The sequence below is a fragment of the Mobula birostris genome, chromosome 23 (assembly GCF_030028105.1).
Source record: "Mobula birostris isolate sMobBir1 chromosome 23, sMobBir1.hap1, whole genome shotgun sequence".
NCBI classification, from domain to species: domain Eukaryota; kingdom Metazoa; phylum Chordata; class Chondrichthyes; order Myliobatiformes; family Myliobatidae; genus Mobula; species Mobula birostris.
In genome coordinates this window covers 60,003,065-60,031,005 of record NC_092392.1, presented here as the reverse complement: position 1 = coordinate 60,031,005, position 27,941 = coordinate 60,003,065, and the positions used below count along the sequence as shown (strand labels likewise).

The 27,941-nt window shown below is 43.1% G+C and overlaps 1 protein-coding gene across 3 annotated transcripts in view; it reads left to right on the top strand.

The window, feature by feature from the left end:
• Positions 1–27,941, top strand: part of LOC140186655 (uncharacterized protein C3orf20-like) — a 144,129-nt gene that overhangs the window by 57,241 nt on the left and 58,947 nt on the right. For 2 of the 3 annotated variants that reach the window (XM_072241060.1, XM_072241062.1), the window contains exons 9-14: positions 136–291; positions 3,414–3,534; positions 4,257–4,388; positions 18,521–18,671; positions 20,453–20,642; positions 22,580–22,672. In XM_072241060.1, coding sequence (XP_072097161.1) covers positions 136–291; positions 3,414–3,534; positions 4,257–4,388; positions 18,521–18,671; positions 20,453–20,642; positions 22,580–22,672 — 843 coding nt within the window. The remainder of the gene's footprint in view (positions 1–135; positions 292–3,413; positions 3,535–4,256; positions 4,389–18,520; positions 18,672–20,452; positions 20,643–22,579; positions 22,673–27,941) is intronic. The other variant, XM_072241061.1, reaches the window with a different exon arrangement.

Sequence of the window (27,941 nt, the reverse complement as noted above, 5' to 3'; positions counted from 1 at the left end):
TTGCTGATAATATGCGATGATGGTGATGAACTGATTGTAGGTGGATGGTTACCAGTTAACCAGGTGACGGTACTCCAACTCATAATGAAAGCTCGTCACTCCTGTTGTTGAATTACTCCTTGACTCCAGGTGCAGTTACCCTTCAGGAAATATCGCCGTATGTCGCAGTCACTCTGGGCTCTCCTGTCCAGAAGCATTTTACACCAATATCTTTGATGATTCTGCAGTACGGCCCACCTTACTGGGCAGTTTCACACCATTTGGAGATGGGAGTATTTTCCTACCTGGAGAGTAAGTGTTAAATAATCTATTGGAAATGCTAAAGCAAAATCCTTGATTTATTGTTGTTTTATAAACTGGTTCATTGTTGTTACAGGTACTGAGGTAGTTTTGCATGTCATCCATACAGGTCTTGTCATCGCATCGGTACATTGCGATAGGGCAAGGGAAACAATAACAGAATGGAGAATAAAGTGTTATTGTTACAGAAAAATGTGCAGACAGACAGTAAGGTGCAAGCTTATAATGAGGTAGATTGTGAGGTCAAGAGCTTTTCCTATTGTACATTCAATGGTCTCATAACAATGGATACATCTGTCCGGGCGCAGTATATACTTTCAAGCTTTTGACTCCTCTGCCCAATGGTGGGCGGGGGGGGGGGTTCAAATTTCAAACTTTCAAAGTACATTTATTATCAAAGTATGTGTGCAGTATACAACCCTGATAATCGTCTTCCCACAGACACCCATGAAACAAAAAAGACCATGAAACACGTTCAAAAGAAACATCAAACATCCAAAAGAACAAATCACACAAACAGCAAAAATGAGCAAGAAGACAGAATATTAAATATCAAACCACAGTGTCACTGAAACAATCTGAGAATGCTTAGTTTAGCTTAGTTCATTTCAATTTAGTGGTGTGTCGTTCATTGACTGCAGGCCACAGAGTCAGTCCACGCTGATCAAAATGACACAAAATAGAAATAAAAACAGGCATAAGCAGAAACCAGAAACACATATAACATGACCTGCAGTGTCCAATCCAGAAACAGTGTCGATTAAACCTTGCCCAAGACCCAAGACTCCAGCACCATTCTCCGGCTGCATCAAGCGAGAGGGGTGAAGGTATAGAGAAAGTATCTGGGGTGAGTGGGATCTTTGAGGCAGCGAAAAGTGTAAACAGAGACCAGGGAGGTGTCCACAACTTTGCAGAACCTTGAAGTCATGGGTACAGCATTAACAAGCTGTGATGTATCCAGATAGGATCTATAAAACTTGGTGAAGTCAAAAGGGACTTGTCAAATTTCTTTAGCCTCCTGAAACTTTTAAGAAACTTTTAGATAGGTACATGGAGCTTAGTAAAATAGAGGGCTATAGGTAAACCTAGTAATTTCTAAGGTAGGGACATGTTCGGCACAACTCTGTGGGCCGAAGGGCCTGTATTGTGCTGTAGGTTTTCCATGTTTCTATGTTTCTATGAGAAGTACTGGTGAGCTTTCTTGGTCAGGGACTTGAAGCTTTCAATCTTCTTGACCTCAGCATCTTTGATGTAAACAAGAGAACATGCTCTATACACTACCACACCCCCTCACTTCCTGAAGTCAATGACCAGCTCCTTAGTTTTGCTGACAGTGAGGGAAAGGTTGTTGTCATGACACCATATCACTGGTAAACACAAAAAAAATCATATCACCATAGCACCGTATCACTGGGCTGCCTATCTTCTCATAGTTATTGAGTTTTGGCCCACTACAGTGGTGTCATCTGCAAACTTGTAGATGGAATTAGAACTGAATCTGGCCACGCTGTTTTGACTATACAGGGAGTAGAAAGGCACCCAAAGATCCACAAATCCAAGATCAACCAGGAAATGCTGGAAATACGTAAACAGCTCCCATGGAGAGAGTAAAACAGAACTATAAAAAGTGACATAAAAAACGAGTTTTAAATTTCAGAGTAAGAGGGGAAGGAAGGAAGAACAAATGGAACAGTTCAAAGTTCAATGTAAATTTATTATCAAAGTACATATACATCACCACATACAACCCTGAGATTCATTTTCTTGCAGGTGTACACAGTAAATCCATTGATTAATAACCATAACCAAATCAGTGAAAGACTACATCAACTTGGGCATTCAACCAGCATGCAAAAGTCAACAAACTGCAAATACAAAAAGAAAGAAATAATAATAATAAATAAGCAATAAATATTGAGAACATGAGATGAAGAGTCCTTGAAAGTTAATCCATTGGTTGTAGGAACATTTCAATGGTGCAGCAAGTGAAGTTGAATGAAGTTATCCCTTCTGGTTCAAGAGCCTGATGGTTGAGGGGTAATAACTGTTCCTGAACCTGGTGGTGTGAGTCCTGAGGCTCCTGTGCCTTTTTCCTGATGCTTGCAGTGAGAAGACAGCATATCCTGACGATGGATGCTGCTTTCCTCCCAATGTGCCCAATGGCCTGGTGGGCTTTACCCGTGATGGACTGGGCTGTATCCACTACTTTTTGTAGGAAAAGTCTTAAGCACAAAGAGATACTGGAAATCCACAGGAACACACACACAATGCTGGAGGAACTCAGCAAGCAAGTCAGGCAGCATCACTGTTTATTCCTCTCCCTTTCCATACTTGCTGTCTGATTTGCTAAATTCCTCCTGCAATTTGTGTTTGTTAAAAGGAAAAGTCTGACTGGGTAGAAGGGAAGAGTTTAATATGATAAAAAGAATTCACAATGTAAGACAAAATGGGTAGCGAGTCAAAAAGAGTGACACCAAATGAGTTGAAAGCATTGAGTATATGAGGCTGTAATGTGTCTAATTGGAAGGAAGTGATAGACGTGTCAGATTTGTGTTGTTCTAGTAATCCACGTGTTGATCTGGTGTTGGTTGGATCACTAAAAGATTACAACCTCTCTAAAGTTCTCCAGGTGGAGTTTGTACTAGCAATACTCTTTGTCAATGCACACAGTTCACAATGATTAGTGGAGTTCTAATGAGCCACTCCTAATTAATGGTTTGATACCCCCACAGTCATTCACAACATCACTAGAAGTCTAAATTACAGTGTTAAAATAGCTACCGGGGAGAGACATGCACAAAAAGGCACTGCTCCACAGCTATGTGATTCACAATATTGCATTAGTAATTTTTTTTGTGAGGTTAAAACAAATTTCACACTTGTCTCAGGATGAATTTCATGAAAGTGCAGATGGAAATAAAAAATTCATAAAGTTTAATAAGGAACTTTGACGTATTCTTGTCAATGAAATCCTTACAGGGCTTTTGTGTTAGGACTAATTAAACAGTGTAGTTCCTTAAAACAGATGGGTAGGACAGGCTGAACAAACTCCTTTAGTGCAATAGTTCCAAGTTGGTAGTGTAATTATTTCTCTTCACTTGATATATTACCAGAAAGTCAACTATCCTGCTGTACCATAACGAGGGTGGGCTGCTAATTAATGAACACGAAATTTCAATGAAGCATTGGAAATGGCCAAAAAGAGGAAATCTTCCTGAGCCAATATGGATGCATGTAAGTTTCCATCAGTCTCAGTCAGATGAGACAACAAGGTTCATGACTGTAAATTTCAGTGGAAATCTTGATGATTTTCACCACAAGGAGGGGGGAGGCAGACTTCTAGTTCTCCTTATAAATATCCCTTGAGGTTGACGGCATTGACATTTTTATCCATCTGACATTGGACCAGGTCATGTGAAGCTACATGCATGACATCTCACATGACTTTTACACAGTAGCTTCTACATTTGTAGAGATCAATGTTTTGGGCTGAGCCTCTTTATCAGGACTGGAAAGGAATGGGGCAGAAGCCAGAATAAGAAGATGGGTGGAGGGGAAGGAGCACAAGCCGGCAGGTGATAGGGGAAGATTCGTTGGTGAGGGAGGGAGGACGAAGTGAGAAGCAGGGAGGTGATAAGTGGAAGAGGTAAAGGTCTACAGAAGAACGAATCTGATAGAAGAGGAGAGAGGACCATGGGAGAAAGAGGAGGAGGAGGGGTACCAGGGGGAGCTGATGGACAAGTGTGGAGAAGAGAAGGAGTAGGAGGGGAGCCAGAATTGGGAATGGAAAAGAGAAAAGGGGGATCACTCCTGTTCTATTCTGTTGAATAAATTATTTCAACAACTTGATTGACTCTACTCTCAATCTTCTGAACTCAGTTTATGTCCTCTTCAAACCTGAACCACTGTGATATCCAACTGCATATGAATGTGTGATACCTGTTCCATACCTGCAGGTTAATGACTACATCACTGTACGAATCAATGGTCAATTTTCAATCAATTTCACCTACAAATGGCAGTATGAGTATATCCGCTTCCCCCTTTCTCCCTTGCCGGATGTAATTCCTCCCATGCCGGATGAAATGGTAAGTGCAGATCGAAAACAGTAATCCCAAATTGTAGCTGCTTTTCTTATTGTTTTTCAATGAGTGTGATTACAATTTTAAAACAAACAGGACCTGTGTGTTTTAATAAGACCGTTCTGTTGATAGACAGAACTCGAGTAGATGACTTGTCCTTCCTCTTCCTCTGTTTCTCACAGTTTTCTATAACTGGAGAGCAAAAGGGTTCAAAAATGAAAGGAGAACTGTTCTTTCATCTTCCTTCCCTCTTTCACCCGTGCCTGTAATTTCTGAAGACTTCGGGACAAACTTGGCTAGTTGCAGAATCTTAAATGATTAAGAAGCAGCAGACTGATGCGCGCCTGTGTACATCACTTCTTACCGCGAATGCATTTCTTCAGAAAAAGAGTAAGCTGGTAAAAAGAATGCAGTGTCGATTTTCAGAAGATTTTCTGCAAAGTCTCGCATAATAGGCTGTTCAGCAAAAGGAAAGGATTAAGAAGGATTAGTGGCAGAGGTTGACAAGGATAAAAGAGTTGGTAGATGCTGGATTCTGATATTCTTGTGACTCAAAGATTCTTTGGAAGTCAAGAATGAGGTAGAAAACTTACTGCTTACAATAGTTTTATTACATGTTACAAGAGTGAAAAATTAACAAAAAAAAAGAGGAGCCAAGAGAATAAAAAAAAGAAAAAAAGCAGCCACGATCATCTTATATTTAAACTAGAGCTAACACAAATTCCAGCAATAGCTAATAACCTAAGGAATAGTCAGATTCAAGTGGTGTAGCACCTGCTACAGAACAATTAGAAGTTTCTAGAAGCAGCTGTGCTATAATCACTATAAAATTCACTGAACTCTTACATATACACTCAGTGGCCACTTTATTAGGTACAGGAGGTTAGGCGGTGTCTATGTTCATGGTTTTCTGCTGCTGTAGTCCATCCACTTCAAGGTTCGACTTCTGTGCATTCAGAGATGCTGTTCTGCACACCACTGTTGTAACGTGTGGTTATTTGAGTTACTGTCACCTTTCTGTTAACTTGAACCAGTCTAGCCATTCTCCTCTCACCTCTCTCATAAACAAGGCATTTTCGCCCACAGAACTGCACTCACTGTTCCTGTGAACTCTAGTGATGGTTGTGCGTGAAGATCCAAGCAGATCAGCAGTTTCTGAGGTACTCAAACCTCCCATCTGGCACCAACTTCCATGGTCAAAGTCACTTAGATCATATCTCTTCCCCACTCTGATGTTTGGTCGGAACAACTACTGAACCTCTGCATGCTTTTATGCGTTGTGTTGTTGCCACATGACTGGCGGATTAGATATTAACATTAATGAGAAGGTGTACAGGTGTACCTAATAAAGTGGCCACTGAGTAGGTGAGTATATAAAAATGCAAGCTTGAATAGGAAAGTCAAACTACAAGAAAAATAGAAAGAAAGTAACTTCTACACCTTAATCCAACAGATAGGTAGCTGGTTTTCAAGCTGGAGATTTGTAGGCAGAGATATTCTCCCGGGATCGATGCAGAAGTCACTGCTTTTTTTAATATACGGTTAGGACTTTGTATATGAGTAAGCAAGATAGAACTTAAAATATCACAGATATGTAATGGAGGTTTGGTTGATAGAAACCCTCTGGAAGTGGACAGAAATTTATTTATATAATAAGCAGACGATAATTAAGAGAAATTTGTTACGGAGAAGTATGAAGTGCAGCATTCAGGCAGAAAGAACATGGAAATAAACCAGACGTATACAGCAATAGTGTATCAATGCAGGCATCTTTGAACAGGGCAGGATATGTTGAAGCATTATGTGAACCTACGCTTCATAGAATGCAAAGGCAGGAAGATTATATTGAGCTTTTAAAAAAAAGACATTGATCAATTTACAAAACCAGTGTATTACATTCAGAACTGACCAATAGATTTAAGGATGTGAATTCCAAATGAGGATGCAAAAGAGATTTACTGGAATGGGTCCAAGGATTCAGGGATTTCAGCTCCAATGTTTGACTGGGGTAGCTGAGGCTGATCTTCTTGGAGCAAAGAAGGTGAAGAGGTAGATCAGAATATTAAAGCACAGTACAGGCCAGAACTGACACAATATACCAGATGTGGTGTACAGGATCATGACTGCTTTCGAAGTTAAACAGAAACTGTTCTTATCAGCAGTTATTTCAAGGACCAGGAGACACAGACTTAAATGGAAAGGCATAAGATTGAGAGGTAAGATAAGGAACAGTTCTTTATACAGTAGTAGGTGGTTGTGATTTAGAACCTGCTACTTGTAAGGAAAATGAAACCAATGGAGCTTTCAAAGGCAATTGGATGGGCACCTGAGGCAAAATCATTTGCAGGGCTGTGGGAAAGCACAGAAGAATGGTGTGATGGTTTTCTTTATTCAGGGGTTAAGAAGGTATAAGAAGGGTTCTAAGAATAAATCTGGCAATTATTGGCCCGTGAGTTTGACGTCAGTGGTGGGTAAATTGATGGAAAGTATTCTTAGAGATGGTATATATAATTATCTGGATAGACAGGGTCTGATTAGGAACAGTCAACATGGATTTGTGCATGGAAGGTCATGTTTGACAAATCTTATTGAATTTTTTTGATGAGGTCACTAAGAAAGTTGACGAGGGTAAAGCGGTGGATATTGTCTATATGGACTTCAGTAAGGCCTTTGACAAGGTTCCACACGGAAGGTTAGTTAGGAAGGTTCAATCGTTAGGTATTAATATTGAAGTAGTAAATTGGATTCAGCAGTGGCTGGATGGGAGACGCCAGAGAGTAGTGGTGGATAACTGTTTGTCAGATTGGAGGTGGGTGTGCAGTGGTGTGCCTCAGGGATCTGTACTGGGTCCAATGTTGTTTGTCATATATATTAATGATCTGGATGATGGGGTGGTAAATTGGATTAGTAAGTATGCAGATGATACTAAGATTCTTTAGGTGGAGTTGTGGGTGATGAGGTAGGTTTTCAAAGCTTGCAGAGAGATTAAGGCCAGTTAGAAGAGTAGGCTGCAAGATAGCAGATGGAGTTTAATGCTGAAAAATATGAGGTGCTACATTTTGGTAGAACTAATCAAAATAGGACATATATGGTAAATGGTAGGGCATTGAAGAATGCAGTAGAACAGCATTAATAATGGTGCATAGTTCCCTGAAGGTGGAATCTCATGTGGATAGGGCGTTGAAGAAAGCTTTTGGTAGGCTGGCCTTTATTAATCAGAGCATTGAGTATAGGAGTTGGGATGTAATGTTGAATTTGTATAAGGCATTGGTGAGGCCAAATCTGGAATATTGTGTACAGTTCTGGTCACCGAATTATAGGAAAGATGTCAATAACATTGAGAGAGTACAGAGGAGGTTTACTAAAATGTTGCCTGGGTTTCATCTCCTAAATTACAGAGAAAGGTTGAACAAGTTAGGTCTTTATTCTTTGGAGCGTAGAAGGTTGAGGGGGGACTTGATAGAGGTGTTTAAAATTATGAGGGGGATTGATAGAGTTGACGTGGTTAGACTTTTTCAATTGAGAGTGGGGAAGATTCAAACAAGAGGGGATGGGTTGAGCGTTAGAGGTCAAAAGTTTAGGGGTAATATGAGGGGGAACTTCTTTACTCAGAGAGTGGTAACTGTGTGGAACGAGTTTCCAGCAGAAGTGGTTGAGGCAGGTTCAATGTTGTCGTTTAAAGTTAAATTGGATAGATATATGGACAGGAAAGGAATGGAGGGTCATGGGCTGAGTGCAGGTCGGTGGGACTAGGATAGGGTAAGAGTTCGGCATGGACTAGAAGGGCCAAGATGGCCTGTTTCCGTGCTGTAGTTGTTATATGGTTATATATGGACTGAGTTCAGGAGCCACAAGGTATTAATGCAGCTCTATAAAACTCTGGTTAGAGCACACGTGTGTGTTCAATTCTGGTCACCTTGTTATAGGTAGGATGTGGAAGCTTTAGAAGGGGAGGCAGAGGAGATGCTGCCTGAATTAGAGAGCATGTCTTTGGAGGGTAGACTGAGTGAGCGAGGTCTTCTCTCTTTTCAGTGAAGGGGGATGAGGTGAGACTTGATAGAGATGTACAAGATGATAAGAGGCATAGACTGAGTTGATAGACAGAGACTTTTTCCCAGGGTGGAAATGTCTAATATGAGTAGGCATAATTTTAAGGTTATTGGAGGAAAATATTGGGGTGATATGAAAGACGTTTATTACACAGAAAGTGATGGGTGCATGGAATATTCTGCCAGGGTGATGGTAGAGGCAGATACGTTAGGGACATTTAAGAAACTCGTAGATATGCACATGGATGATAGAAAAATGAAGGACTATGCAGGAGAGAAGGGTTAGATTGATCTCAGAGTAGGTTATGTCAGCCCAACCTCCTGGGCAGAAGGGAGTGTACTGTGCTGAAGTGTCCTCTGTTCTAATGTAACTGTTCTGCAGTGATCTGATAAGTCACGAAGCTTCCACCTGTGCCAGTGCAATGGTCGAAATGTCCAGTGAATGGTCAGGTGCAGACTGTCACTGAAGGAAAGGACATGACAGAATCAGGAAGTGCTGGAAATGCCCAGCAGGTCAGGCTACATGTGCAGAGAGAGAACCAGAATTACCGTATCAATCTGAAACATTAATCCTGCTTTCCTCTCCACAGATGCAACCTGACCTGCTGAACATTTCTAGTATTCTGAAGATGCTGAAAACGTTGAGCAACCACACAACAGCTGGAGGAACTCAGCAGGTTGGGTAGCAAGTATGGAGGGAAATAAACAGTTGACATTTCAGCAACACACAAAATGCTGGAGAAACATAGATGCCAGGCAGCAATTATGGAAAAAGTACAGTCGACATTTCGGGCTGAAACTCTTTGTCAGTCCAGCTCTCAGCCCAAAACATCGACTATACTCTTTTCCATGGATGCTACCTGGCCTGCTGAGTTCCTCCAGCATTTTGTGTGTGTTGCTCAGATTTCCAGCATCTGCGGGTTTTCTCTTGTTTGTGAGTGGGCATTTCAGGCCAAGACATTTCATCGAGACTTCTACATCCTGGTGAAATATCTTGGCCCAAAATATTAACTGTTCATTTCCCTCAATAGGGAATGTCTGACATGCTGAGTTCCTCCAGCATTGCACAGGTGTTACTCCAGTATTTCCTGATTTTATTTCAGATTTTCAGCATTTGTAATTTATTTTTCAAGAGCAGAACACAGAGCTGCTTCACTTCAACCGGAGTCAGCAGCACAGCTAAATGAATCCCATATCTTTACAACTCATTTCCATGTATTAGCAGTTGTGAACATCAATACCATGTGAAACAATAATTGCCTCTTAGAAATTGCTTTTGTATATCTTGACTGATAACGCCATTGATCAGGTTACATAGATCACTGCTGCCCAATAGAAGTAAACAAGTAGCTTCAATTGAAGCTGTTTTAAATACATGTTAATTAGTAGAAATTCCTTTTACACACACGCGCACACTCATACACGCACATGAACACACACAAACACACGCACATGCACATATTTACACACATACACATACACACATACACACACAAGACTACTCACATGTGCACACACATAGTTATATGCATGCAAATGTATACACACATATACACATGCATGCATATACAGTGCCTATAAAAAGTTTTCACTCCCCTTGGAAGTTTTCATATTTTATTGTTTTACAACATTAAACCACAGTGGATTTAATTTGGCTTTTTTGACACTGATCAACAGAAAAAGACTTCTATCAAGCATAAAACAGATCTCTACAAAGTGATCTAAGTTAATTACAAATTTAAACACAAAATAATTAATTGCATAAGTATTCACCCCTTCAAGTCAGTATTTCGATGCACCTTTGGCAGCAATTACAGCCTTGAGTCTGTGTGGATAGGTCTCTATCAGCTTTGCACATCTGGACACTGCAATTTCTCCCCATCCTTCTTTATGAAACTGCTCAAGCTCTGTCAGATTGCATTGGGATCGTGAGTGATTGATAGATAGATAGATATACTTTATTGATCTCGAGGGAAATTGGGTTTCGTTACAGCCACACCAACCAAGAATAGAGCATAAATATAGCAATACAGAAACCACAAGCAATCAAACAACAAAATGCAAAACTATGCCAGATGGAAAAAAGTCCAGGACCAGTCTATTGGCTCAGGGTGTCTGACCCTCCACGGGAGGAGCTGCAAGTTCGATGGCCACAGGCAGGAACAACCTCCCGTGCCGCCCAGTGTTGAATCTCGGTGGAATGTGGCCGAAGTCCAACAGTAAAAAGTTCAATATCCGGTCTACAAACACGTTCCTCGATTGTAATATGACCCAGACTGCACCATCTGCTGTTAATCAGAACAGTAAGCACCCAACTCCTTTATGCTTACCGCTCTCAGTGCACTTCCGGTCAGCCGGAATGGTCTGGAAGCCGTCCATGGAGAAGTTTTGATTGGGTAGGTCCTTGTGCAGCCCCGTTCCAGTGAAACACATAACACTGCACTCCCGAAATGTTCTCTGACGCCTGGCTAGCGCCGTGAACTCGTCCATTTTATTACTCACCGAACTCCTCTTCTCCATAAGTCTCTGTTGTCTCGACCCGGTCCTCTTTCCTCGACTTTGTGATCCCCCTCTGCATCCTCTGTGTGTTTTCCTCAGTGACAGCCCTTTTCAAGTCCAGCCACAAATTTTCAGTTGGATTGAGGTCTTATTAAAAGGGGCTGAATACTTACGCAATCAATGATTAGATGTTCACAAGACTTTCTGAAATATCACTACTACTTCCCTGATATACCAAGGGGGAGGTGAATACTTTTTATAGGCACATATATACATACATACACAAATTGCAGTTAAATGCAATTCACATTTATTTCATTTCCACTGATAAAGAAAATAAAGAAAGCACACAAGGAAAAGGTTCACATGCGCCATACACCCTATGAATTCGTATCAAGAGCATCTCTTTCAGTGTATTAGACAATAAAGGTTATAACTTGCATCTACTCATGGAGATAGAGGCTGATCAGGGAAGGAGTAGTGATTTTTCAGAACATCTGGCGAACATCAGGTTATTTCTAACATTTTAGTGAATACCTTTCTAGTGTAGCCCTGCTTCCTACGAACCAGGGAACAGGTAATCACAACTATCTAGAGATAGACCCTGTCCTGATATGCGTGGTTACAAACTGACCTGATTTTCTCAGTCTGACTGCTTCATTACTTCCATAGCAAATTCAAACAGCGGAACACCATTACTGCTTGGGTTTATTTTAAGTGTTTTTACTCTAAAGCATAATTTTAGTCCATATCCAAACTGATATGCATTTGAGAAGCATATATCTATACTTTAGGTGCAATAAATAATGTTTGTGCAATATTTTAGGGTAAGCTGCTGACTGATACACCATTTACATCAGCTTCAGCCAGACCTCTCATGAAAACGATTGCATTAAGACAAAAGCACAGAGACAGCAGAAAGTCAGTAAGTAATGGTACAACACCATGTTGGAAGAGGGAGGCTGGTAAGCAGGGATTGCAGGTGCAGGCAGGCCGAGATCAGACACAAGGTTAAGCAAGGGACTTCAGATGCTGGAAGCTAGAGTGTCTGGTTTCCTGCGAGAGGAACTCAGCAGGCCGAGCAGCGTCCATGGAGGGAAAGGAGCTGTCGATGTTTTGAGTCAAGACCCTGCGTCAGTGCTAGTGCAGAGTTTCAGCGCATTTATACTACGTGTACTGGAGGTTGGAGGCCTGCCCTCTCGCGGGTCTAAGTGTGTGTGTGGGAGGGAGGGAGGGAACAATGGGAATGGTTTTGCTGCTGACTGTCTTCTGTGTTACTCTGCCGAGCATTGTGAGCATTCTGTGTTGGTGCTGGAATGTGTGGTGACACCTCCCAGCACACCCGTGGGAGAATTGGTGTTAATGTAAGCAAAGCATTTCACTCTAAGCTTCATTGTACATGTAGTAAATAAACTTGAATGTTGATCTTGATTTGGGCAGCACGTGGGGCAGAAATGGCTTCCTCCACTTCATACCACGCCTCTCGCACTTCCTGCTTAACCTTCTCTGAGGGTTGAGGCCTACATCCCACCGTAGCTGTGAGCAATGTGGCCACGTTTGATGCAGGTTTCACTTTCCTCCATTGTGCCTCAGGGTGGGGAAGTCTCACACAATGACCTGTTTCACTCAGCCAACCTCTCTCAGACTGCTCACTCCACCTGCCAGCTCAAAACTGAACCGGCTCTGCGATGATCTCGCTTCATGCTGCGGCCTGCTCATTTGGAGCTGCGCCATATCAGGCCCAATTCAGAGCAACTCCGCCTGATTGCCTGGCCGTCTCACAACGCTGGCCCTGCGCCACACACCAAACTCTTTCCTGTACAATACTTTGAGCAGTAAATGCTTCGCAAGCACTTTGTAGCAAAGCCACATAAGGAGGCTTTCGAACTTATGGTTGAATGAAGTGGGTGTATGGTACATCAGTGAGGTGAAGAAAAGGTGAAGGAAGGGGAGGTTTTAGGAGCCAATTTCAAAGTTCAGGTCTCAGGAAGGATCAGGGATCAACTTTATTCACCATGTACATTGACATGTAGCAAGAATTTGCTGAGCTGTGCTGAAAGATGAAGTTATGGCCACCGGAAATAGGGTTAATATGAAGGAAATGTTCAAAAGACAAGAATTTGTATTGGAAGAGAGCAGATTCTTTGAAGAGCTGCAGGGCTGGGAGACTGAAGGGGGATGGTGATGGGAGGTGGAAGTGGTGATGATTAGAAGCAACGGGGGAATTTGAAAATAAGCATGAAAGTTACTGGCTAACTGGCCAGTGAAGATGAGCGTGCACTGAAGTGGTGATTGAACAGGGGTTGTGTAGGCTAGAACACAAGGCAGCATAGATTTGAACATCTCAATGTTTATGGAGCAGGGAATGCAGGAGACTGGCTTGGGGTCGATGGAATATTGAAGTTAACAGAAGGGGAGGAAGTCTTGATCCGGGGGTGAGATCATGAAAAGAGGAGTGAAGATGGGAAATGTTCAAAACCCAGACCGGGGAGATGTTTGAAATCCGGTCTGGGGGAAATGTTTGAAACTCGGCTAAGAGAGATGTTTGAAATTCGGACTAGTGTAGAACGTCGAAATACGGGCTAGGGGAAATGTTTAAAACAATCTGGGGAGATGTTTGATACCTGGCAAGGGGACATGTTCAAAACACATCTGAGGAGATGTTTGATACTCGGTTAGGGGAGATATTTGATACCTGGCCTAGCGGAGATGTTCAAAACCCACCTTGGGAATATGATACCAGTTTATGAAAAGAGATCGATTGCACGGAATGGGAATAGATTCTCTGACATGGTCCAGTGACAGTGCTTTATCCTCACTGGGAATACGTTGAGCCACTCCTAGGTTCAACCCTGACCTCATCTGCAGACTGTGTTCATTCTCCTTGTGGTCACGTATGCTCTTCCAGAGTGGTCTGTTTCCTCTCACAACCCAAAGGCATGCAGGTTGGTTGGTTTACGCCACTGTAAAGTGCCCCCGGGATGCCGATGAGCGGTAGAATCTGGGGGGAGTTGAGGAATGTGGGGAGAATAAAATGGGAGCATTGCAGGGTTGTGTCAATGGATTAATGTATATGGGAGCTCCAGTCAGAGGGTTGAATGTTTCCACACTATATGCCTTCCTGATTCTGCACAATATTTAGCTGGTGGAATTTTCTGTTCCTGCAATTCTGGATTTTAGGTGTGTAATTTGACAATTTAAGGATGAAGGAAACATTTGGTGAGGTGAACCTGGCATTCTTGGTGTACATTTTGCTTCAGGTAATGGTCATTTCTAACCTGTTTTATACCATCCATTTCACACGGCACTGTTGTGACACAGCATCCATTGCTTACTTCAGTTGTGTTCTTCTACAGATGACAGTTTGCATATTGCTCATTTCCTCCTACATTGGAGGACCATTTTCACTCCCGCACTGCCAAACCTATTAGTTTGAAACTTGTCTAGGGAAGTCAGGTTTTAATCCTGTTCACCCCTGCAGTCAAGGTATTGTGGGTCCCAACCAACATTCCCTCTGATTTTTTTTCACAGCTGTGCATACCTATCATTGCTCTGAGCAGGAAATGTTTACACGGCCTGAAAACTGCGCAGCACTTTAATAAAACATTATACAAAAGAAAATTCTGGCTGCACAGATACACAGGCTATGTGAGTGGGGGCATTTCAGTTACTGTGCGGCCTTGCACCCGCACAGTTTAGAGGAAACAGTGGTGTAACACTCTAATCTATAGCAGATGCGTGTAGCCAGAGGAGACTCTTTAACCCTCAAGCCTGTTCCATTACTCAATGAGCCAATCTTCCATGGTCCCCACAATAAAACAATCTGTGATGTTACATCTGGCATCTACCTGACGCTGAGCCAGAGAGATTACAACAATGAATCTTGAGTCTTAGTGAGTGGCCCCCGATAGTCCTCAACAAGGCCTTCAGTTTGAATCACTGAGGTCAGCCAGTATCAGCCCAGCTGAACTCATCTCCTTTCCCCTTTGTTAGCTCCCAACTACCCTTTCACATTCCATTCTTTGCCAGCTTGAGGCTATCTAAAACTCTGCATCCCTAATTCAAATTACAAGTAGTTGTGTTACAACACATTAGTTATGTTCCTAAGAAACTCTGCCATAGAGTTATTGAGCTCTACAGCACAGAAATAGGCCCTTCCGCCCATCTGCTCCATGCCAAACTCTTATTCTGCCTAGTCCTATCAACCTATACATGGACTATAGCCTTCTATATCCCTCCCAAACATGTACTTACACACACTTATCATAGAAGTTTAAATCAAACTTGCACAGTTTCTACATGAAAGGTGCTGAACAAACACAATTGTGATGATCAGGGACTGCTAAATTACAAGCTCATACTGTGTGTTAGACTGGGAAGAAGCAATTACAGTGACAGACTCTGGGCTTGTTGGCAGCCCTTTTCCAACAAGAGCACGTTAGGGCACCAGAATTCACACAGTGAGATAATTCCACTTACATGTCTCAATCATTTTTTTCACACTTCAACAATTTATATAGTTAAGAGCTCTCAGTGCAAACTTATTAGGTGGGATTCGTAGATCTCTCCTTGGTTTCTCAGAGCATTAGATTTCAAATATTTGAAGTCTTTAGGGTGGCACGGCCGTGTACTGGTTAGCACAATGCTTTACAGTACCAGCGACCCGGGTTCAATTCCTGCCGCCATCTGTAGGGAGTTTGTATGCATGGATTGCCTCCGGGTGCTCCGGTCCTCACGCAGTCCAGCTGGTGGATAATTGGTCATTGTAAATTGTCCTGTGATGAGGCTAGGATTAAATCAGGGGTTGCTTGCCAGCATGGCTCAAAGGGCTCGAAAGGCCTGTTCCATACTGTATCAATCAATCAATAGAAATCCTTTACATCAGCAGCAAACTCAGATCTGAAAATTTTAACCCCTTCAGTGCACAAATGCCCCAATAGCTATGAGACTCACACTAACCTGGCCAGGAAACATGAATTCCTCTACCTCACTGGCCAATTCTTTTCTAGAACTTTGCAGCACAGTATAAGCCCTTTGTGCCAGCCTTTTAACCTACTCCAAGTTCAATCTAACCCTTTCCTCACACACAGCCATGAATTTTTTAACATCCATGTGCTGATCTAAGAGTTTCTTAAATGCCCCTAATATATCTGCCTCAACACCATCCCTGTCAGAGTGGACCACCCACCCAAAACCCTGTATAAAAACTTACTGCTGACATTCCTGTACACGTTCCTCCAATCACCTTGAAATTATGCCATCTGATATCAGCCACTTCCTCCCTGGGAGAAAGGTGCTGGCTGTCTACCTGATCTATGCCTCTTATCATCTTAAATACCTCTATCAAGTCACCTCTCGTCCTCCTTTCATCCTTCTGCATCTGCTGCTGAAAGCTTTCTCTGTTCTTCTGCAACTTCTAAACTTGCATTTCCCACTTCCATCAATGCACAGCCCCAGCTGATCCTAAGCTCATCAGCCGAACCATCTATCTCAGTGGGTCTGGAAGCAAGCCGTGACCCTCCCGAGTGGACCATACCCCGCCCGAGTCTGCTAAAGGCCGGTAGAGAACTCCAGTGCAGAATTGATATGCGGTTGGGTAATTATGTCCCTGGCCTCATGGCTGACCTGTCCCTGCAGAAACACAAGATTCAGCAGATACTGGAAATCCAGAGCAACACATACAAAATGCTGGAGGAACTCTGCAGGTCAGGCAGCATCTATGGAGGGGAATAAACAGTCGACATTTCAGGCCAGGACTGGAATAAGAAGTTGGAGGGAGGGGAAGGAGGACAAGCTGGCAGGTGATAGGTGAAGCCAGGTGAGTGGGTGGGGAGGAGGGATGAAGTGAGGCGCTGGAAGGTGATAGGTAGAAGAGGAAAAGGGACAAAGAAGAGGAGAGGAGAGTGGACCATGAAGGAAAGGGAAGGAGGGGCACCAGGGGAAGTGATAGGCAAGTGAGGAGAAGGTAAGGGGTATGAGAGGAGCCAGACTGGGGAATGGAAAAGACAGAAGGGGGAGGGAGGAGAAATTAATGGAAGTCAGAGAAATCAATGTTTATGCCATCAGGTTGGAGGCTACCCAGGCAGAATACACCTACCACCCCACCAGCCTCCGGGTCCAACATATAATTCTCTGTAATTTCCACCACCTCCAATGGGATCCCACCACCAAGCTAATCTTTCCCTCCCCCCCACCGCTTTCCGCAGAGATTGCTCCCTACGCGACTCCCTTGTCCATTCGTCCCCCCAATCCCTCCCCACTGATCTCCCTCCTGGCACTTATCCTTGTAAGCGGAACCAGTGCTACACATGCCCTTACACTTCCTCCCTCACCACCATTCAGGGCCCCAGACAGTCCTCCCAGGTGAGGCGACACTTCACCTGTGAGTCGGCTGGGGTGATATACTGTGTCCGGTGCCCCTGGTGCAGCCTTCTATATATTGGTGAGACCTGACGCAGGCTGGGAGACCGTTTTGCTGGACACCTACGCTCTGTCCGCCAGAGAAAGCAGGATCTCCCAGTGGCCACACATTTTAATTCCACATCCCATTCCCATTCTGATTTGTCTATCCACGGCCTCCTCTACTGTCAAGATGAAGCCACACTCAGGTTGGAGGAACAACACCTTATATTCCACTTGGGTAGCCTCCAACCTGATGGCATGAACATTGACTTCTCAAATTTCTGTTAATGCCCCTCCTCCCCTTCTTACCCCATCCCTTATTTATTTATTTTTATTTTTTCCTTTCTCTCTGTCTCTCTCTTTTTTCTCCCTCAGTCCCTCTCACTATAACTCCTTGCCCATCCTCCAGGCTCTACTCCCCCTTTCTTTCTCCCTAGACCTCCCATCCCATGATCCTCTCCCTTCTCCAGCCATGTATCCCTTTTGCCAATCAACTTTCCAGCTCTTGGCTCCATCCCTCCCCCTCCTGTCTTCTCCTATCATTTTGGATCTCCCCCTCCCCCTCCCACTTTCAAATCTCTTACTAACTCTTCCTTCAGTTAGTCCTGACGAAGGATCTCGGCCCGAAACATCGACTGCAGCTCTTCGAATAGATGCTGCCTGGCCTGCTGCGTTCCACCAGCATTTTGTGTGTGTTGCCAGAATATGAGCTGTTGTTTCTCCAGCCAGAGTGTGACCTCATTGTGACAGTAGGGGAGGCAGTGGATTGACATGTCGGATAGGGAATGGGAAGCAGAATTAAGTTGGGCAGGCACCAGAAAATCCTGCCTGTAGTGGCGGATGGAGTGAGGGTGGGACTGATGGGATTTCCTGGCGCTGGAGAGTGCTTTACTGAGCACCTACGCTCCCCTCCGGGACAACAGTGAGTTCACCTCTTCAACAGGTGACATCACCACCGTTGCTGCCTCTGTAGCGTTACTCTCTGAAAACCAATCCAACGGCACTCCCTCCAGCATTCCTTGGCATTAACGTTGCTCTGCTCTGGGGCTTGAGAAACAGAGCAGAGACTCAGACTGGGACTAGCAGGAGGTGAAATAAGGGGATGCTAGACTGCTCTCTATAAAATGTTTATCGGCCACAGAGCTAAGGTACATCAGTAAAATCTGCTCGTGTTTTTCAACTTAATAGTTTAAAAGGAAGCGCTCCAGCTTTCATAGACCAGTGGAGTTTATTGGAGGCACACAGAGAGCCAATATCACAATTCAATCACTGCGGCAACTGCATAAGAGGATTAAAAACATCATTGATAGCTGGATGGAGCATTATAGAAAGGAAACAGGTAGGTCACTGCATAACGATGTGCCTATAGAACTGTATTTATACTCCAGTGTTTATGAACTGCTTCACCTAGTCTTTGTGTTAGATCTACACTTTGATGAGTTATTGGTTATCTTATATCTCTCATTGGCACTCAGAACTGCCCTAACCTTTATTGAGGTGCCCATGAATTCTTAGCAACTCAGCTCCTATTTTTATTTCTATTTAGATTTAGATTTAGAGATACTGCAGGTTAACAAGCCTTTTGAGCCCAATGAGCGCACACCACCAGTTACACTATGTGACCACAAACCTGCTCACCCGTACATCTTTGGAGTGTGGGAGCACATTGGAGCACCTGAGGATACGCACACAGTCACAGGGAGAAAGCACAGCCTGCTTACAGACAGAGGCAGAATTGCCCCCGGGTCGCTGATGCCCCAATACGTTACGCTAACTGCTACATTACCATGCCGTCAAACAGAAAATGCTGGAAGCACACAGCAGGTCAGGCGGCATCTGAAACAGAGGAACTGTTTAAGGTTACACACACAAAATGCTGAAGGACCTCAGCCGTCCAGGCAGCATCTATGGAAAAGAGTAAACAGTTGACATTTTGGGCTGAGACCCTTCTTCAGGAGATGTCAGAGTTAGAAGGTGAGGGAGGGAAGAGAGAAACACAAGGTGGTAGGTGAAACCGGAACAGGGAGGGATGAAGTAAAGAGCTGGAAAGTTGATTGGTGAAAGAGATACAGGACTGGAGAAGGGGGAATCTGATAGGAGAGGGTAGAAGGCCATGGAAGAAAGGGAAGGGGGAGGAACACCAGAGGGAGGTGTTAGGCAGGTAAGGAGATAAGCTGAGAGAGGGAAATGGGAATGGGGAATGGTGAAGGAGGAGGAAGACAATTACTGGACGTTTGAGAAATGGACGTTCATGCAGTTAGGTTGGAGACTACCCAGTTGGAATATAAGGTGTTGCTCCTCCAACATAACTGTGGCCTGAATGCGACAGTAGAGGAGGCCGTGGATTAACGTCGGAATGGGAATGGGATGTGGAATTAAAATGGGTGACCACTGGGAGATCCTGCTTGTTCTGGCAGACGGAGCGTAGGTGCTCGGCGAAGCAGTCTCCCAATCTACGTTGGATCTCATTGATATTCTAGAGGCCACACCAGGAGCAACAGACACAGTATATGACCCCAACAGACTCACAGGTGAAGTGTCGCCTCACCTGGAAGGACTGTTTGGGCCCACACACACACACACACACACACACTCACACACACACACACACACACACACACACACACACACACACACACACACTCACACACGCAGACACACACACACTACACACACACACACACGCAGACACACACACACACACACACACACATGGTACCGCTGCCACAAAGCAACAAATTTCATAAAAATTATCAGTGATAATAAACCTGATTCTGATTACAACTAGTTTGTTTTCTCCCTTAGCTGTTTTGAAGAAGGAAGGATTTAGGGCCTGAAACATTAACTGATTCTCTTTCTACAGATACTGCCAGACCTACTGAGTATTTCTAGTATTTTCTATTATTATTCCCTATTTTTAAAGGCATTCAATATTATATCATTAACCCCAAACTGGTCCATTCCTGCAGTTTTAGTCTCCTTCCACTATTTCTGACATTTCTTCAGGTGCCTGGCCATTATGTTCTGGAATTGCTCCCTAAACCTTCCTGTAACTCTGCTGTCCTTCACTTCTCCTTGTATATTTCTACCACAATTTTATTTTATTATTATTTCACACAGGTTTGAGCAAACTTAGCCAAACTGTTGAGCCAGATTTACAGCTTCAAAAGAACTCCCCAGCTTTGGATCCATTGAATGTTCCTGCTGCCTCGAAGAAACACCTTCCAGATTCAGCTAGCTATATTCGCTTCCTAACAATCCCCGCTGTTGAGAAGATCAAATGCATTCCCCGCAGTTGCACCTTTACAAGGTAAGCCTGTGTCAAAGAATCCAGATGTGCAAAATGTATGGAAAATGCCAAGAGTGCCACAGGTGCAATTTATCAAGCCCATAGCTTGTGTGAATTAATTGCCAAATGACCGTACGCCACTAGCTGTCCAGCTGTTGATGGAATGAACCAGCTGTAGAGGAAGCTGGAGGACTTCACTATCTACTCGGTATCACTTATTGATCATGCAGCAAATTCTAACAAGCGTGGTCTACCCCTTATCACTAGCGTTCCCTCTGCAAATCAAATAACTGCTAATGTTAGAATCTGATAAAAACAACAACATACTGGAAATGCTTGGCAGGTCAGAGAGAAATAGTAAATATTTCACGTCAGTGCCCTCAACAGAGCAGACTGGCACTCATGGTTTGCTCCATTGCCTCAACACAATTTAAAACAAGTTCACCTTGCCTGTTCCAATGAAGGGTCATTAATCTGATAGATTAGCTGTGTTTCTCTTTACAGATGCTACTTGATCTTAGTTTTATTTCTATTTCAAACTCACTGCATTTGCAGTTTTTTGATTTATTTCTTATTGTTTCCCGCAACAACTATTGCACATTCAAAGTTAGATGTCATTTTCATGAAAATGTAACAACTAGCTTTGACTAAGTACTGCTGTCCTGAGCAAATAGAAAGAAGCAAACCTTTCCTTTGAAAATAGGACAAGTGAGAAAAGCATTCCATCTTGCAGAGACAAACAATGATTCACTGGATTATTACTATCACATGTACAGAGATACAGTAAGATCCTGCCATCCTTATAGGTTATTTCAGCACATCATTGCATTCAGGGGGTAGAAAGGCAAGTGGACTGGAGGGGCTGTTCCTTTGCTGTCATGTTCCATATTCTGTGTTATAAACACTTTGCTCAATCTCCTTGAAAACCAAAATTAGACAGTAAATATACCTTCCTTTATTGGATTGACTGCTTTTTGGTATAACTGTCCTTTCTGCACTTTAGAGAGGGTGCAGAGGATATTTACCAGGATGCTGCCTGGATTAGAGAGTATGTTTTATGAAGACAGGTTGAGCAAGCTCGGACTGTTCTCCCTGGAGTGAAGGAGGATGAGAGGTGACGATAAGAGGCATAAATTGAGTGGAAAACAGAGACTTTTTCCTAGGGCAGAAATGGCTAATATGAGGGGGTATAATTTTAAGGTAGTTGGAGAAAGTGTAGGGGGAACGGTGGTAGAGGCAGCTACATTAGAGGCAATTGAGAAACTCTTAGTTAGGCACATGAATGATGGAGAGCTATGCAGGACACTCTCATCCACAACTGCCTTACAGCCCTTTGTTCAAAATGTTCCCTGTGTTATTTTGACATAATTCCAGGACTCAAAAGAATGAAGGAGCTATATCATTCTTATTGTATGTAAGATCATATATTACCCACTCAAGAAGGGAATGTGAATGTTAAAGTATTTAATCATCCTGAATAATGTATAAGGGATATATATTTGATTTTTTCTGCATCATTTTCAAAATATATTTGAGGTTTGACCTTTCCACAAACAGGTCTATTAATAAACACCTTTAATACCTGGCACACTTTTCATTCTGAAACATGAAAACTAGGTGCAAAATTTAGCTACTACTTCAAAAATTTGTTCAGTCAAGAAAGAAAATGATCGAATTATCAACTATTTTTGTTGTAAAATGTTATGTTGCGTCTTCCTGCTCTTTATGCACTGCAAATGTTTCCTTCTTAACATAATCATTGGCAAGGAGGGTGGGAGGGAGGAACGGGATTTGTTCCTTATTAACATAATCACTGGCAAGGAGGAACGGGATTTGTTTCATTGTTGTTTTGTTGCTTGTTGTGTCCTTAGGTTGTGTTGATTATTAAAGCAAAGGACACATTTCATTGTATGTTTCGAAGTACAGGTGATAAATAAATCCGGATCTGATTTTTCCAGCAATTGGCCTCTCCCCATCTCCAGACAAGAAAGCTTTGGTGTATTGTTGGCGAACAGGCGTGGAACCTCTACCAGAACTACAATCGAACATAAGTAAGTGAGAACTCAGCACATCATTAACCTGAAAGAATTCACAGTTAATTGTGCAGCCTGGCCGTACAGATTGAAGCTTGGCATGACTGCTGCCAGTGCCAGACCACAGAAATTACTTCTAAGCAACTTCTTTTGGGCAGGAGAACTGTTCTTTTCAATTATTGACACTCCCCATGTCATGTAAGGGTTCCGAAGTCTCTTTAAATCAGAAGCTCTATTGCCTGAGATTGCATAAATTAGATAGGTTAATTAGCTACAAGTTAGTATAGACCTTAGTTAGATCTTAGCTAGAATTAGCTAATTAAAATGGATCTATAATACAGACTCAAAATATGTCGGGTTACAGGATGTTGGACTAGAGAGTTCCAACCGCTAGTATTAATTAATGCAGAAACTTTTAAACTTGTTCTGAGATTATTTTAAATATAAATCATATTTCCATTTTAATAAATGTCAAGCTTCAGAATATGTATAAATTGAGCTTTAAGAAACTGCATCTGAATTATGTACAGATTTGATCCAATGTTTTGTGTACTTGATGAATATTACTAGGGATCCAGTGGCTTCCAAATTGTTCTGAGTTTATTTGTATGATCTCTCAGGTAGGAGATGCCTGTCGAGGTCATGGGTGATGAAAACAGACCACTCACCCCTCGTTGGGGACTCTTAGCTCAAGGAAAGGGGGAGGGGAAGAATATCTCCCAAGTATTTCTCCCATGCATTTGTTACAATACAGAGTAAAATACAGAAGTTCAAGATGGGGGAGCCCTGGTTGCCCAATTCCATTAGACCCGCAGCCACTATCGCAATGCACGAGGCTTTGCCACAACCGAAGCTTCACAATGGCCTTTGCCTACGAACAGTCCAACACAGGCAAAGCCCTCCCCATCACTGGGCACACTTACAAGGAGTGCTACCACAAGAAGGCAGCATCCATCAGCAAGGACCCCCAATGTCCAGGCCACGGTCTCTTCTCACTGATAACATTAGGCAGGAGATTTGGGTCCCACACTAGCAGGTTCAGGAGTGATTATTACCATCAGACTCCTGAACCGGCATGGATAACATCACACACCTCAACTCTGAACTGAGCCCATAACCTACAGACTCACTTTCAAGGACTCGACTACCCAACTACTTGGAATTATTTATTAATTTTAAATTTGCACAGTTTGCCTTCTTTTGCACATTGATTATTTTTCTATGTATAGCTCTATTGTGTTTGGGATTCTGTTGTAGCTCAGGTTGAGGCGTTTGATGCTACGGAGTTCACAGAGCTTGGCAATGAGCTTGCAGACGTTTCATCACCAGTCGAGGTGACGTCCCCGGTGCACAGTTGTTGGTGTTTCTTTCTGGGAGTGCTCGCGCGGCCTCCGTTCACTTGCCTCAGTCCTGATTGGCTACCCCTTCAGTTGACCTTTGAATTCTGTTGGCTCACGTTTCTTTGGCTCTTAGGGATTTGTGGATGGTGTCTATTTTGATATGCTTGTTTACAGAGTTATCAGAAGAGAACCATGCCTCTAAAAATTCTCGTACCTGCTTTGTGTTTGCCTGCGCCAGAAACTCCGTGATGTCCCAGTTAAAGCGATATCCTTCTTAGTCTTCGTGGTCTCTTCTGATATTCCCATAAATGAACATATCAAAATAGATGCCATCTACAAACTCCTAAGAGCCAAAGAAATGTGAGCCAATAGAATTCAATGGTGTCGTATATATATAGTATGCAACATATATATTACAAATATCACATAGATATCCATAGCATAGTAAGTTCTAATTTTAGGTCTGAAGATTTAGTCACTGTGGAGGGGTTCTACTCTTGTGGGATAATGCTTTTTCAAGGGGTGAGGGGTCACTCTGCTTGGCAGATGAGACAATCTCAGGCTTTGGGGCCTCCTCTGTGACATTGGAAGGAGATGACTCTGGGACTGCAGGACATGGTTCTGACAGCTCTGGGCACCTTTCTTCTCTATCAATGAACTCTGCTCCCCTCAACTGATCGACATGGCAACTCCAGATGACATCACACACCTTCTCCATTGTGTCGGAGAGTGCTCCAGTTCCGTCCTTCATCATTCCAAGTATCCACTTTTGGTCACCCCTGTAGTCCCTCACCAGGACTGCTTGTCCAGGAGTGAAACATTGAAGCTCCTTGTTTGAGGAGCCCTCCATTTGTCTCAGCATAGTCCTGAGATCCAAGCTTGAACTCAAAGGATGATGCAGGGACAGCATCACTGGGGAGTTTATGTCTATGGAGTGTGCTGCATTACATTATGCAAGGAGGAAACTGGCAAGCTTCTGATTCAGTGTTAGTGTTGAGTTATCTGCTGACATTGCTCACAGTGTGTTCTTTAGGCTCTGGACAGACTTTTCTGCCAAGCCATTTGCAGCTGGGTGGTATTGTGCAGATGTAATACACTATGTCTTATTCCATTCATTTTCAGGAATGGCTGAAACTGTAACCTCAAAACCCTGTGGTCTATTGTCACTGACCAGGTGTTCTGGAACACCTGTCCTTGAGGAATGGCTTCTCAACACATCAACAGTGTGTGAGACTGTTATTGGGGACATTTCTGGCCACCTTGTAGCTGCACTCACTGCCACCAAATCTGTACCCATGAATGGTCTGGCAAAATCCTCATGAAACCTCTGCCAGGGCACTGCAGTCCATTCCCAGGGATGGAGAGGCTCTGCTCTTGGCATCTTCTGGATGTGTTGGCATCCCGAACAGTGCACGGCAAGCTGCTCGATCTGTTGATCTATACCAGACCACCAGACAAGGCTTCAAGCCAGCACTTTCATTTTGACCATACCTAGATAATTGGCATGCAGCTCCTCCAACACTTCAGCTCTCAGCTCAGATGATACAACTATAAATGCCACATAAGGCATCCCCGTCCAGGACAGGCCCGTCCCTGCGCTGGTAAAAATGGAGGAATTAGAATTGCTGCTGTACATTCCAGCCGTTTTGGACTGCCATGTAGACGTGAGACAGTGTAGTGTCTTTTCTGGTTTCCTTATGGATCATTTCTGTCGTAACAGGGAGACTTTCAAGCTGCATTGGGGAGAATAATGTCAAGCGGAGTGTCCTCTTGTCTCCTCAGGCATTTCCTTTTCCAAGGGTACACAGGGCAATCCATCAGCATTCCCATGATTGAATACAATCTTGTAATTGTGTCCTCCAAGAAACAGAGCCCACCTCTGTGTCTCTGCTGCTGCTGTTAGTGGAACCCCCTTCTGTGGATTGAAAATGGGCACCAGTAGTTGATGATCAGTAATGAGGGTAAACTCTCCCCCTTACAAGTACTGGTTGAAATGTTTTACACCCCAAACCAGACTCAAGGCCTCCCTGTCAATCTGTATGGAAGTTGTTTTCTGCAGCAGTAACGGAATGTGGTGCAAATGCTATGGGGTGTTCACTTCCATCAGCAAAACATGTGACATGACAGCACCTATTGTATACCATTACAGGCAAGCTTCACAGGGCAATATGGAACATAATGTGTGAGTACAGTGTCTGATATCACCATTTCCTTTAACATTTGGAAAGCCACTTCATGCTGCTTTGTCCATTGCCATTTCTTCCCGATCTGTAGTAATAGGTTCAAGGGGTGAAGGACTGTAGCCAGGTTTGCAGGGATCTGTTACAGTATTTGACAAATTCTAAAGCGGGCCGCAACTGCGACCCGTACTTTGGTCTTGGGGCATCCACCACAGCACACTTGTGTAATTCTTGTGCGTCAATGGTGTGACTACAGTAATAGTTTAAAGAAATTAACTTGCCACATCATGCTCTGAGCCCATAATCTTCTGATCTTTTTAACACTGTCTTGCGGTTTTGGAGAAGTTCCTTGGCACCCTCATGGATAACAATGATACCGTCCTGGTAACACCGAGTGCCTGGCAGTCTTACAGCACCTAGTCCATAACTTTGTGCCAGAGTGCAGGTGCTGACGGTACTCCAAGAAAAACCTATTACAGTGATAAAACCCTTTGTGAGTGTTTATGGTCAGAAACACTTCTTCCATCTTCATCTGTAGATAGACCTCAGCTAAGTCCACTTTGCTGAAGTGTTTCCCTCCAGAATTGCTTGGAAAGATATCCTCTACCCTGGGCAGACGGGTATTGATCTACTTTCAGTACTGCGTTGATGGTGACCTTAAAATCACCACAGATCCTGACAGACCCATCCTTCTTGGCTACTGGGGCCACTGGTGTTGCCCATGGGCTCTACTCAACCTTGGAAAGAAATCCTTCAGCCTCCGTGTGATCTAGCTCACTCGCTACTTTGTCACAATGGTATAAGGAACCAGACGGGCTTTGTAAAACTTGGTTGTGGCATTTTCATTTAACATTATTTTACCCTTGATATGTTTGAGTTTTCTGATGCCATCCTTGAACACTGCAGATGTACCATCCAGTACCTTACTTAATTCTCTTTCAGTTGACTGGATTGCAGGGGATGTGGCATGTAAACAGTGGATTGATCTCCAACCAAATTGTAGTTGGTCTCAGCTATTCATGGACCCACAATGGTAGTCCTCCTGTTTTAACACATGCAAGGTCAATGTGGCTTGTAGGTTGTTGTATTTCATTGTTACAAGTGTCATTCCCACAGGAATTGTCCCTTCTCCAGTATCAGTTCTTGGATATCTGCAGGCTTCAGTTTAGTGTCTTTGAAGTGCTCTTCAAGATCATTTTATGGAATGACTGAAACAGCTGAGTTATTGTCTAATTCCATTTTAATTAATTTGCTGTTCACTACTGGTGTAAGTCATATTACTTGCCTATTGTTAGTTTTTGCATTGTACGTCTCAGGGTTACCACGGAGTCACTCTCATGATTATCAGATTTTTCATCAACAGCATGCAGATTAATACTCTTTTTGACTGAGCACCATGCTCTTTGTATATGTCCTACTTCGTTGCATTTTCTGTAAACGTTGCCTCTAGACCTGCATTAGTCTGGTGTATGTGAGATCCTGCCACAATGGTAAAGCAATTTGTTCAGCAGGTCAGTTTCTGTTTAGTCATTGAACTTTTGTTCACACTCACTTTCATTCCTGACTGCAACTCAGTTGCATCTCCATCTGTTGTTTCTATTGATACAGCAATTTCAAATACTCTTTTAAATCTGACATGATTCCATTAGGAGACAATTTTGAATGTTTTCTTATAAGATTCCACAAATTAAGTTATCTCTCAGTGTATCATTAAGCCCATTATCGAATTGACAATGCTCAGATAATTTCCTTATTTCAGCCACATAC